This window comes from Helicoverpa armigera, chromosome 5 (genome assembly GCF_030705265.1).
Source record: "Helicoverpa armigera isolate CAAS_96S chromosome 5, ASM3070526v1, whole genome shotgun sequence".
NCBI lineage: Eukaryota > Metazoa > Arthropoda > Insecta > Lepidoptera > Noctuidae > Helicoverpa > Helicoverpa armigera.
This window is the reverse complement of record NC_087124.1, coordinates 3,052,457-3,064,924: the sequence shown is the minus strand read 5'-3', so window position 1 is coordinate 3,064,924 and position 12,468 is coordinate 3,052,457. Positions and strand designations below refer to the sequence as shown.

General features: G+C 36.7%; 1 protein-coding gene across 1 annotated transcript in view; it reads right to left on the bottom strand.

Moving 5' to 3' along the window:
* LOC110381883 (acetylcholinesterase) overlaps positions 1-12,468 on the bottom strand; it is a 48,324-nt gene that overhangs the window by 1,219 nt on the left and 34,637 nt on the right. Inside the window, exons 3-4 of the mRNA XM_021342345.3 lie at positions 2,918-4,730; positions 2,539-2,714 (exon numbers count right to left, since the gene is read on the bottom strand). Of these exons, the coding sequence (XP_021198020.2) occupies positions 2,539-2,714; positions 2,918-4,698 (1,957 nt within the window). The 5' untranslated portion in view covers positions 4,699-4,730. The remainder of the gene's footprint in view (positions 1-2,538; positions 2,715-2,917; positions 4,731-12,468) is intronic.

Below are 12,468 nucleotides of genomic sequence, written 5' to 3'. Positions count from 1 at the left end.
TACGTATATTAATCTGACTGTTTCCATGGTGGGGGTGGTAGTAGGTAAGGGTTAAAAATGGGAAAAAAAATAATTTTATCGAGCGCGTCAGATTATCAAAAGGGGTGTTAAGTGAACCAAAACGAAGGCTCTTATGCAATAATCTGACGATTTAGACGTGACCTAAACTCGTGGCCATTACTTGAAATTGCAAAAAAAAATCGCCATTTTGAAATACTCGAGCGCGTCAGATTAAGATATATATGGTTCATTTATGTACCCTTAACGTAATCATCTTATAATCTGACGATTATCTGGAGGAATTCGCTTAATCTGACAATGGAAAGTTTTTTTGCAAACCTTTTAACAAATTGAAGAACTGAAAAAATTGCAAGTAAATAAACCAGTATGTACTTATTCTTTGAAGTACAAAACTTTTATTTCTAAGCAAATAAGTATGAAAAACATAAAGGACAATGGACACAAATATACGGAACCTCGTACACTCCACCAATAGCAATGTCATACATATCATTGTATAGGCCTTTTTATCTAAAACAACCTTTAATATGACAGCTTTGTTGACGTTTGCCCGTCCTGAGATATAGATAAAAAAATGTGTAAAAGTTAAAACTAAATAATCCATTGATATCTCAAGTTTTTAAAGGAATATCTAAGTGCTACTACGAGTATGTCTTCTAAGTACTATCAACTTTTACACACTTTTTGATCTATATCTCAGAACGGACAAACATTTCAACAAAGCTGTTATAATAAAGGTTGTTCTCGATAAGAAGGCACATACAATGATATATATGACATTGCCATTAGCGGAGTGTATCAATCTGCTCATACATTACATACATTTCTATAATAATTACATTTAATTATAATGACATGTGTCATAAACAATACAATAGAATTTATAATAACATGGCTTGACGGAAATAATCTACGCGTAAATCTTACAAAAACTAATTTCATTCAATTTAATACCCATAGATAAATCTAAAATCTAAATAATCTGCCCAGCATTTTTCCCAGCTATTTTCATACAAAAATAAATACGTATTTTGACTTAATTTATTAGTTTAAAACCATCCAGTAGAGTTGCGCGTTGCCACTCTTGCAGAACAGATAGAGATAGCAGTTGCTTTCATTGATGAAGCGACACTACGCGCGTACTTTGTGAACCACGTTATGCAGAGTAGAGCCAATGTTAACCGGATGACTAGGCCACCACGACCTGTATAAAAAAGGCGAAGTATACGAAACGGCATTTCTCGGTATCACGATAGACAAACAATGCAACTGGAAGGCACACGTATTTAACAAAAGTATCCAATAAAATGAATCGTCTTCGTTAAAAACAATATATCTGCATACCATGACCAGTAACTTCCTGAGATTAGCGAGTTCAAACAAAAAAACTCTTCAGCTTTATAATATTAGTGTAGATTATTTAAGACCCAAAATGTACTAACACTTATTGCAAATGAATTGAATTGAAAAAAGAGAGAGAGGAATAGAAACTTGGGAGGAGAATACCGGCATCACGTAGCTGCACGCTTTAAACTTTATCGATTAATTTTCCTTACTTCGGCTTACGGGAATCGTCAGATTTTATATTTTTCGTGAACGTTGAATTACTCCCTTCAAAATAAAAAAAAAATAGCCGCGCTCGAGAAAGTCAAGATGACGTTTTTTTTTTACAAGTTTGTAACCTTCCTACTTCTTATAGTCAATCGCAAATTGTCAGATTAGTGGAATATACACTTAATTTAGTCAGATGATAATTTTTTTTTTACTAATCTGATCCTTTATTCTAGACGCGCGGCTGCATATACAGGGCTTATATTTGGTGGAGGTGTTAAATGGGGTAATAGGTACCTCCCTATATACTAATCTGCCGCGCTTGAGTAAATCCCGAAATCCCTTCTAGGCCTCCCCTACTATTAGAAATAATGTTACTTGTGAGATGACAGCAGATAAAGAGTATGGAAGGAGAAACAAATAAAATTGGGATAAGGGCTGGAAAATGGATGATGAGTATGATAACATTTCAAAAATACGGAATTGAAGTAAGCAGAACATCATTTACTCGGGTATTTTTATCGGAACCCAAAAAAATATGAATGATGTGAATCTATATATCTAGCTAATATAATACGTAAACGTAGTAATTGTGTTATGTAATAAACGATAATATTGAAACAAGTAACGGGAAAATTGAACCGATCGGTGCATGCGATAGGTACATGCGATGAGACGTTTTAATTACCTACATCCTGATCATCATCATTTTAATCACCTACTGATATGTCTTACTAATTCTAGATCGATTAGGGATCTTAATTTGTTTGCGTATAATAAATAAGGTATAATTGTTGTTATCTCGATTCTACATCTAAAGCTGCAGATTTAGAGCTAAAGATGTTCCATAAACGATACACTTTTACGCTTATTTTCTTCCTTAATTTTTGTCTGCAATCTCTACCCTATATTTCCGTGCAATGTGTTTTATAGATTCTTGGTAAGGAATTTAAGAAAAAATCTTACTGGTGGCAGCCATCAACTGTGGCAAGTACTTCTGCCAGAAGGCGCACTCCTTGACCCTCAGCCCGTGGCCTATGGAGCTGGAGTTGACTGCTAAGGACAGGTATTCACGCCCGGACGCCGTGTGCACCGGCCAATTGATCTTCGTTGAGTCTCCACTCGGGTTTATAGATGGGTTTCTGAAATTCAAGCACGTACAGTCAAACATTATGTTATCAAATAATCTCCGGAAAAGATGAATTAAACAAAGATGCAATTTACTGATTAAACACCAATCAAAGTGATTGATCAAAATAAGACTAGATACTAAGTAGACAATAAGCCTAATCAATGATATTTAATTACATTAGATTAAATGACAATTATAAATAATATTTCTTACCCGCTTCTCGCGAAGTTCGCCCAATATCTCATTAGTCGCTTACTAAATTCCACTTCCTCGGGAGAATAATTCTTCCCTGGGTTCAAGGGTTCTCCGAATACGTAATTGATTTCGTCAGCGTGCATCACTCCTGTCCACGAGGGCCAGGGGTTGTTCTTGCTCCGATGCTTGTAATAATATGTGAAAACATTGTTTCCAGTCTCTGCATAACGATGCGCAAATTCGTTCACTCCACACGTAAAGTGGTAATCACCCACCATTTTATCCAGAGCATTTCGATTCTTTATAGGGTCTTCGGGATTCAACCAGTCAGTGTACTCGAAAACAATAGCTTGTCGTCCAGCGTCATTCACATAGGGGTTCAATTCCCTCACTGCCTGCAAGTACTGCTCCCTACTAATTCCAACATTCTCCTCTTTGGGGAACAATTCAGTTAAGTAATAAAGTATAAAGTAATAACCCTCCTCTGTGTTTGATCCCATCAAAATATTGGTCTTCTTAAAGTTCTGGTGAACTAAGGATCTAACAGGTAACTCGTCTAAGAATGAACCGTCTATTATCGGGACGAAAGGAAATTCACAAATGCCGAGAGTGCCCCACTCGTTGTTGACTAGTTCATCAGGACTCTTCTTCCTCAGGCACTCGATCATCGGCCCCATATCTGTTCTAGAATGCGGACAGTGAACAGCTTCGGCTAAACGAATTCCTCTCAAAATACTTTCCTCTCTTGATATAATAGCCCAAGGTGCGGTAGCCGCTCCTGATTGCATTATCGCTTGAGAAAACAAGTTCCTTGACAGAGGGGACAATAGATGTAAAGATACTGATACTGCCCCAGCCGACTCACCGAATAAAGTTATGTTATGGGGATTTCCTCCGAAGTAAGCTATGTTATCTTTTACCCATTGCAATGCCATAAGCTGATCAAAAAGACCGGCATTGCCTGGAACGTCGGGAGTATCAAAGAATAGAAAACCAAGAGACGCTACTCTATATTGCATTGAAACGTAAACAACTTTCTCTTCTGACACAAGAATTTTCGGATCATAAACATCTAAAGTAGCCGTTCCTGAGTAAAATCCACCACCGAAGACCCAAAGCATAACAGCTGCGTTTTTGGGTCGTGGTCTTGGCGTCACTATGTTAATAAAGAGACAGTCTTCCTGCATATCTGTGTTGGGATTCCACATCATCGCTCCAGGGAAATCACCGAACACAGTATCTATAATTTGGACGCATGAGTGTGGCAGTGTCGTAGTATTCAGTATTTCATCACCCCAACTTTCCGCTGGTCTGGGGTGTCTAAATCTCAAGTCACCTACAGGTTTTTGAGCGTAAGGGATGCCGAACCACGCGTCGACTTTCTTGCCGGTCGCGGCGGTCAGAGTAATGCCCCTGACCCTTCCCTTTCTAGTGCGGACGACGAGCGGGTCCTCGTCCTCAGGACCCAGCTGAGGCTCGTCAGCCATCATGGGCTCCTCTTCAGCTCGCTCATGGTTCGAGTAGAACCTCTCATCATACTTGGCTCGTTTGGAAGATGTCTCCGCGTCTTCAAACTTGGCGCGCTTGGAGGAAGTCTCGTGATCTTGAAGTCGGGGTAGAATGGTGTCTAGTTCGGGGTTGTATCGGACGGCCTCGCCGTGTCCGCGGTAGGGCTGCGGCGGGGCCGGCGCGGGGAAGTGCGGCGGGTGCTCGGGCGCGTGGTGGCGCGCGCGGTGCTCGTGCGGCCCGGCCAGCGCGCGCGCCGCCAGCGCCGTCAGCGCTGCCAACACCACGCGCATACCGCCGCTCCTCCCGCACACACTTACACCACCTGAAAACATAATCACTTCATGTCATTAAAGGTAAAAATAAAAACAAGTACACAAATCATTACTTTCTTACCAGTAAAAACAACCTATTTAATAATTAAATCACAAACCAATTCATTGTATTCATATCAATCAGTCACCAGCAAATACCTACATAAGATAACAACGTTATTGTAGAGAGCACCAAAGGACTTCGGGACCGACGACCTATGACAAATTAGTTGTCATACAACAAATTGTAAAGGGAAACTCGTACCTACCAATACAAAACAAACCCCTGTATTCGTAAAATGAATACAGATTGACAAGCATTGAATAATTGTTGATAAAATATATTGAATTAATTATTGTAAATGTCTTGACTCATATGATTTTTGATCTGTTTTCAGTAGTCTCCTAAACTTAGTAAGCATAACTGAAAGGGTTGTCAAGACATCTCATACCTAATGTGCAACCCCCTGGTTGCTTTGAAAAATATATTTTTGACAAAGCACTGATCTACTTCCCGTTTCGTAAATATAATATTAAAATAGAAATATAGGGACAGAAATAGTGAGATCAATTTATGGAGGGCCTTATTTTAGATTGCGTCTGCACCAATATCGCGAGCTGGAAACGCTGAACTTCATACAATCCATTCATAGATCCGACATACTTTACTGAGATTGAGTTTGGAATAGGTTTAAATAAATCTATTTTACAGCAGTTTTCACAAGCGGTTTTGGTCACGCGTATATTCTCGGTTTTCGGTACTTGAATGAAAACGTGTGAAACAGTATGTAATACTTCAGTTTTCTTCGCAATAATTATGTACTCCAAACCTTTTTCCGTCATAACTCAAAGGCAGGATATAAGTACATATGTAGCGTAAGTGAAGGTGTTGTGTAATAATTATGAATTACACCTACTTGTAAACCAACACAAAGCTCAGTGGATAAGGACAACGAAGTGAGAAATGACAAGTGAAATATGTAGTCAATGAGGCCAAAAGGTTCTCAAGTGGAGACTACGGAACAACACACCGAATGTAGACGGCCTCCAACGAAGTGTACAAACTACCTGACAAAAGTCCTGAAATAACCTCATAATGACAAAAGTAGAGCCTAAGCGTCATCATATTAATTGGTAATTTTATTTAATTCTGATGCAACTGGCTACTAAGATTTTATATTTCACGTAAATCAATTAAACACAATACATTTTAGATAAAGCTGATAATAAAGATAATTACAATATTTTGGATTTAATCACAAAGACTATCCTAGACGTGAGCCTAATTCATAAACAAATTAATAAAGATAGATAAGTTTGATCACATGTTTATAATATCTCACATAGTAATAGATTGAAAAACAAATCTGTTTATATCTTGATTGGGCGTATCTAAGAAATAGTTCCACAAGATTAAAGTATCATATATGATATAAGCTAGTTCAAGCAAAGAAACAAACTCTCAAGCTTTGCAAACCAATGTACTAGTATGACAAGCAAACAAAGTCGGAATATCGGAATGATTTTCAAAAGTTTTCACAAACGAAATTTCGTCAAAAACTTCGTATTGAAAGTGCTCCATGAAACTGGGTACGTCAAATATTTGTTTGTGGACTCTAGAGTAATAAACGGGGGAGTATTTGTGTTGGTCTGTCAATACAAACAATTGAACATCGACTGCCCGGGAAACTCGGAGAGTGGGGAGTCATCGGATGAAGTGGATCATTGAAGAGGTAGTGTATATATAAAGAGGTATCTCAAGCTAGAAGATCTCAGTGACTAATCTGACTGATGGACTGACTGGCTGACTTACAGTTATAGACTGATCGATCGGAGGTGTTGAAACCGCTAGGCTTAGAAACATGTTAAGGTTTAATAAATGCCTACCAAAGAACTGGTATATAATCAAAGAATTATCTGGTCACTTGGATATAGACCAAACTTATATGTCGTGGTTCTAGAAAGTGGATCCTATGGCAAAGAAAATTCTAAAAGAATAAGGATGCTTTAAATGTAATTTTAAAAGAATTTGTTCCTTATACTGTAGATCATATATTGCTGTATCTACATAAATATTACTGTCATGTTATAAAGTTGAAGAATTCATACTTAAAAGAAAACGAAGGGGAGGACCAGAAATTCTATAGAAGGGTTCTGAACAAATATGAAGATTTACAAGTGCACACACAAACCCGTCTTGTCCAATACAAACAATTGAAAGTCTGTTGTCCAGTTTGGAAAGTATGGGGATGCAGGGGACTTATATGATGTTAAGAACCACTGGATTGACATTGAGTATGGGAACATGTTTAAGGAGTCCAAAATCTATTGACGGATTTTGTGTATCTTCAGAATTTTTGAATACACCTTAAGCACCATAATTTTCTAAGTCCCCCAAAAAGTTTAACACTTATATTAGATCTTTTTTTTATCAAATGTTTGACTGAAAATCTTTATATTAACTCGTTCAGAATATCGTTCTTCATTACTTAAATCAATCAGTCGCAATTTCCTCTGCGTTCTCTTGTTTAAAACAATAGACTCTCGCTCCCCCTTTCATTGGAGACTTTCACACAGAGAGCGCGTAGTTGCAAAATATGGGCTAAAGTAGATTTTAGCATTTGCCATATATATGCTGTTTCGTTTATATTATCATCTTCAAATTCTAATTGATAGAGCAATATTTTTTGTACTTAGACACGATATTAAATATTGAATAGTAAAAATAAATCTGACTTGTCAAGAGTGGGTTTCGTAGCCCCAAAACGAGCTCGTTCGTAGCTGAAAAACCAATTACATCCAGCATTTTGCAAATCACTCAACATTTTATCTTATTCGAGCTTTGCATACAATACATACCATATAAGCGTACCACTCTCAAAACTGGCATTGAACAATACGCAACCGCATGACAAGTGCGGATGTCTTCTGTCGTTGTTTGTCAACTGAAGCAAATTGTGCTTTTCTTATAGCTTCCTATTGCTTGCTACTTTGTGGAGACAGATCAACTTAAACTGCTTACACTAATGGCAGCACCTAATATAACTATACTGCAAAATTACAAATTGCTACCAGTGGTCATACATTTTATATATTTTCCAATGGCTGTAAAAATAATAAGAGCTTTGATTCTTGCCAGATTTAAGCATCATTTTCTACTAACACAAATAAACAGTGTTGAGTATTGAAATTATCTCTAATCAGAAAAACCGATATATTCTATTAAAATCATGTCCACGGTACTAAAATAACCACGTCTCCGCGTCAACACGGGCACGGGTTTCACAAATGGCCACAGAATTTATTATTTATGGCGCATCGTAATATTAGGCTACAAACAATATTAGAACGAAAAATATTCATCTTGGATGGATAGTCCTTTATTCGTCTGTAGAACAGACCGAAACTACTGTGAATGAGTGTCGTAAAGAAAGATATGAAAACGGAACTTGTAGAAGAACATATTCAGGATGGAGCGAAACAGAGAAGAAGATACGGAAAACAGACCCCGTAATCAGACGACAATAACGCTCGAAAAAAGAACTAAAAATACGCTTAAGTCAATTATGGCATAATCAGAAATAATGTTGTATTCGTGAAAGAAAACCTAGGCTTTTCTAAAGAATACCCTTAACGCGCAAACTTCAAACTTCATCTCCACAATATCGATAACACTTTGTGTACAAAGATATTGAATATTTCTCTGTTCTATAAAGAACCAACTTTTCGAACCCGACACTTTTGTTTTAAAAGTATCTGCTTACCAGTTAGCAGTTTCTTCACACTGAGTTGTTTTACTGGCTTGCTTGAAGCCAGAATCACTGGTCCCCTTTAAACGTTGATTATTTTCAAAACTATGAGGTCTTCTCGAGATCGTATTGGTCTTTTTCTTAAGGAATTAATGGCAAATAAATTAAAATGTATGTTCGTGAGTCAAATTATTTCACCATCGGTAGCAACTAATAAATGATTTGATTTGAACTAATGAAAGTAAAAAAGACATGAATAGGCAGCGGATGTTAGTCTGACGTCTGACAGAGAGTAATGGTAAAAAGTACATAATATTGTGACGACCCCAAATGACTCGGGAACAGGGCAGGAAAAAGAAGAAGAAGAAGGTAGCAACAAATGGTAACTGGTAGCAACTCTGTACATATATTTTTGGGACAATATGAGGGACGACGTTAAAAAAATCTTCACAGAAGCTCCAACCAGGTTTAAAAAGGCTTTTTAAAGAACCATAAAACTGCATATCACCTAAGAAGTGACAAGGCGACACCCAATCACAATTACGGGACCAATTAAAGCTCTCCAAGGCCGTAGACGAAAGCGAGTGATAGCAATGGCTGTCGCATCGCCACCACTCGGCGTCTGCTTTTGAATTGCAAATCGTCAGTATCTGCACCCACGGCCTTCAGTCACGCGAACGAGCGATATCGCAGGCAGCGCTGTAATTTTGAAGAGCTTGGCCAGTTTTCTTGTTTTTTTTTTTGTTTCGTTTCTATGTTGTTTTAAGACGTGGTTGCTATGCTTTGGGTACGTAATTTTGCGGAGATTGGATGGGTGTATGAGTGTGATTTTGAAATCGAAAGAAGAATGCGATAAAAAATCGTTATAAAAAGCATCTCTGCCTGTCGCCTTTCCACGTCAAAATTACTGAACCGATTTAAATGAATTTTGGTACATAGATTGTCTACAGTTTGGGAAAGGACATGACTTATTTTTATACAACTGCTCGAAGCAGTTATCTAGGGACGTGGATGGAACCGCGAGGAACAGTTTCATATTAAGAAATTTTCTCGAAAACCACACAAAAAATTCATTCCCAAATTTTATCTACGCCAAGTAGGCCACGAGATACTTGGAAGCATCATCAATCACTATTCCGTACCCCCCATTATTTATCACCTGTCAAATCAACTTACACTACACCCTTACAGTACATATTCAATTTGATTACGATACTCCTCTCATTTCGCCAGTTTATTGTAAGAATATAGAGGAATATTCGACACGTTATACCTCCGATCGTCGTCTACACTGCGGAGCTCAAAACGAAATTTATAGGCGATTTTATACCCCAAGGGAGCCTATTACGGACCGACCGACCAGAGTAACGTGAACTCTAGAAGTGGGTTCTCCATGAATATAGGTCAAACCGAGGATAAATTTAAATGTTGATTTTTGCATTTTAATATTTGAGTATTGTTGGAATTGTAGATTTTGTGTACGATCATGTTTGAAAAATAAAATGTTTGTGTAGAAAATATTTTGTAGTTTTATATACGAACTAGCTTATATCAACTACTTCACGAACCCGCATGAAAAATAGCTCCCTCAATAGATGGTCTATATCAATTCAATATTCTTTTTAATCCGACCAGTATCTTTTGAGAAATCAACCCTTGACTTTATACTATTTTAGATAAATTTTAGTTTTCAGTTAAGTAATTACTAGCTACTAAAGAGTTCGAGATCTGGGGGCACGACAGTGCCCCAGCCAAGTCTCGAGCAAAACGGGCACGGCCGTACCATCTTTTCTCGAAGCGATTCGCGGCTGTTTCGCCCCCCCTATATCTTCGACGTGGACAAAGCTAGGAGTTTAGGTTTTCGGTGAATAATAGTAGGCATTAGAACAAGCTTAAGTTCGAAATTATATGCCAATTGAATTAATAGTTTAGGAGTTACGGTCAATCAAAGTTACACCATTTTGTCACTCACTGACTCACTGACAGATCATCAAAAATCTAAGGTACTTCTAGCAGACTTAGAAACTTCAAATTTTGCACCAAGATAGATCATTAGCCACATATAAAGGAAAAATTATAAAAACATTAAAAAATAATATGCCATAGAAAACAATTTTAAATTTGCGGTTTGGCAAGAACATTATGTATGGATTTTGACTGCATTGTTAACTTTGTTCGTTGTTTAAGTACCTATTCAATTGGATGAATACATACATAGAATAGAAAAGAATAATATAAATGTAATACATAGACTATCAATATATATAAATAAATTAATAATATATAAATTAATATATATATAAATTAATAAAGCTTAAACTCCATTGTATTGCGATAAATATTGTATGCGCGCTCGATAGATGGCGTTGTACCTGTCTGAATCGCGCTATGGTTTCGTTACAAAGCGCAGTCTAAGTAGTACTTCAAAATAATTCGATAATTTTCATTTGATAGCGCCATCTGTCTATGAAAAACCATTTCGAAACTAAAAAATATTGTAGTGATAATTGATATTCGGAGAACTTTACGTGTTATTTAGTTTAGTTATAGTTTGATAGTTAGTAGATATATATTTATTTAGTTAGTACTCCGAAGTATATGTCGCCCAGACTTGTTTACCTTAGAAGTAACGAAGCCTCAGAGAAGAAACAAAAGAGATAGAGAATGGGTTCCAAGCAAAGCAGTAGCTGAAGTCCAAGAAATGATGAGGTCACCTAAAAAAAAAAGAAAGAAATACACTTACAAAAAATAAATGAGATCCCACCAAAAACATTAAATGTAAAAAAATGCCAAGTCTCTCGATGCAGTCTTTCCATCGTAAAAAGTTTTGAGATCTCATAGAAGCCAAGTCCTATTCAAAATATTTTGTCGTTATAAATCAACATTTAGTAATTGTATCAATAGTTGTCTTTATATTATAATTATAGTGACTTGGCAATGAGCACAAATTAAAAGCTGCTTGCTGCCTGGAATTATGTGCAAATGTTACTGACGAGACCAGTGATCAGATTATTTGTTATGTGTGAATCATGATGGTCACTACCGACTACATGCTCCAATACAATAATTAAGAATACCTTACGGGCCATCGCTTTATGAAAGTGAATGAATCGAGAGTACACTAAGACTGACTGCCGTTGCCGAAATTCGGTTGGGACGACACGGATAAACCAAAAGAAAATTAATTTTGTGATATTAATGACGCATGCGGTGTGTGTAACTTTCAACTCCTCCAAATATGCCATTTTATTTGTTTCTTCTTGTGATCATTGCCAAGTCACTATAATTATAATATAAAGACAACTATTGATACAATTACTAAATGTTGATTTATAACTACAAAATATTTTGAATAGGACTTGGCTTCTATGAGATCTCAAAACTTTTTACGATGGAAAGACTGCATCGAGAGACTTGGCATTTTTTTACATTTAATGTTTTTGGTGGGATAAATTTATTATTATTATTAATGCTAGCACAAAACATTATTTTCTTTTAAATACCGGAGTAGGTCACCTCTAGCAGTAACCTTTTTTAGTAGCAGACCAAAGCGGCCTTCCGGAGCACTGAAACTACCACCATAACTTATATGGCTGATTTAAATATTCCTAGGCGGTTTCAGTGCTGAACGTAGTAAAACTGAATTCATTTTGCAGTTATATTTCAACTATATAGGTCAAAACTTATTGCTTAAAAAATTGTTATTCGCATTAAACAAAACACCTATTTAATATTTTCAATCATTTAAGCATATTCTCCTTAGTAAGTATATTAATGTAAAAAAATTCTGCAAGACTTTTTTCTGCAAGATAAAAAAAACAACATTTTCAGTTGTTTTTTTCGATTTTGCCACATTGTCACAAGTCAATTTAGATAAAATTTTGAACATATTCTTTTTCAAAAAATCGGTCACAAACCCCTAAAATATAGTCACCCTACATTCCAAGGTATCTTCGTAGAGAATTTCCCAACCTAAGGCTGGGACTTGCGATATATTTTC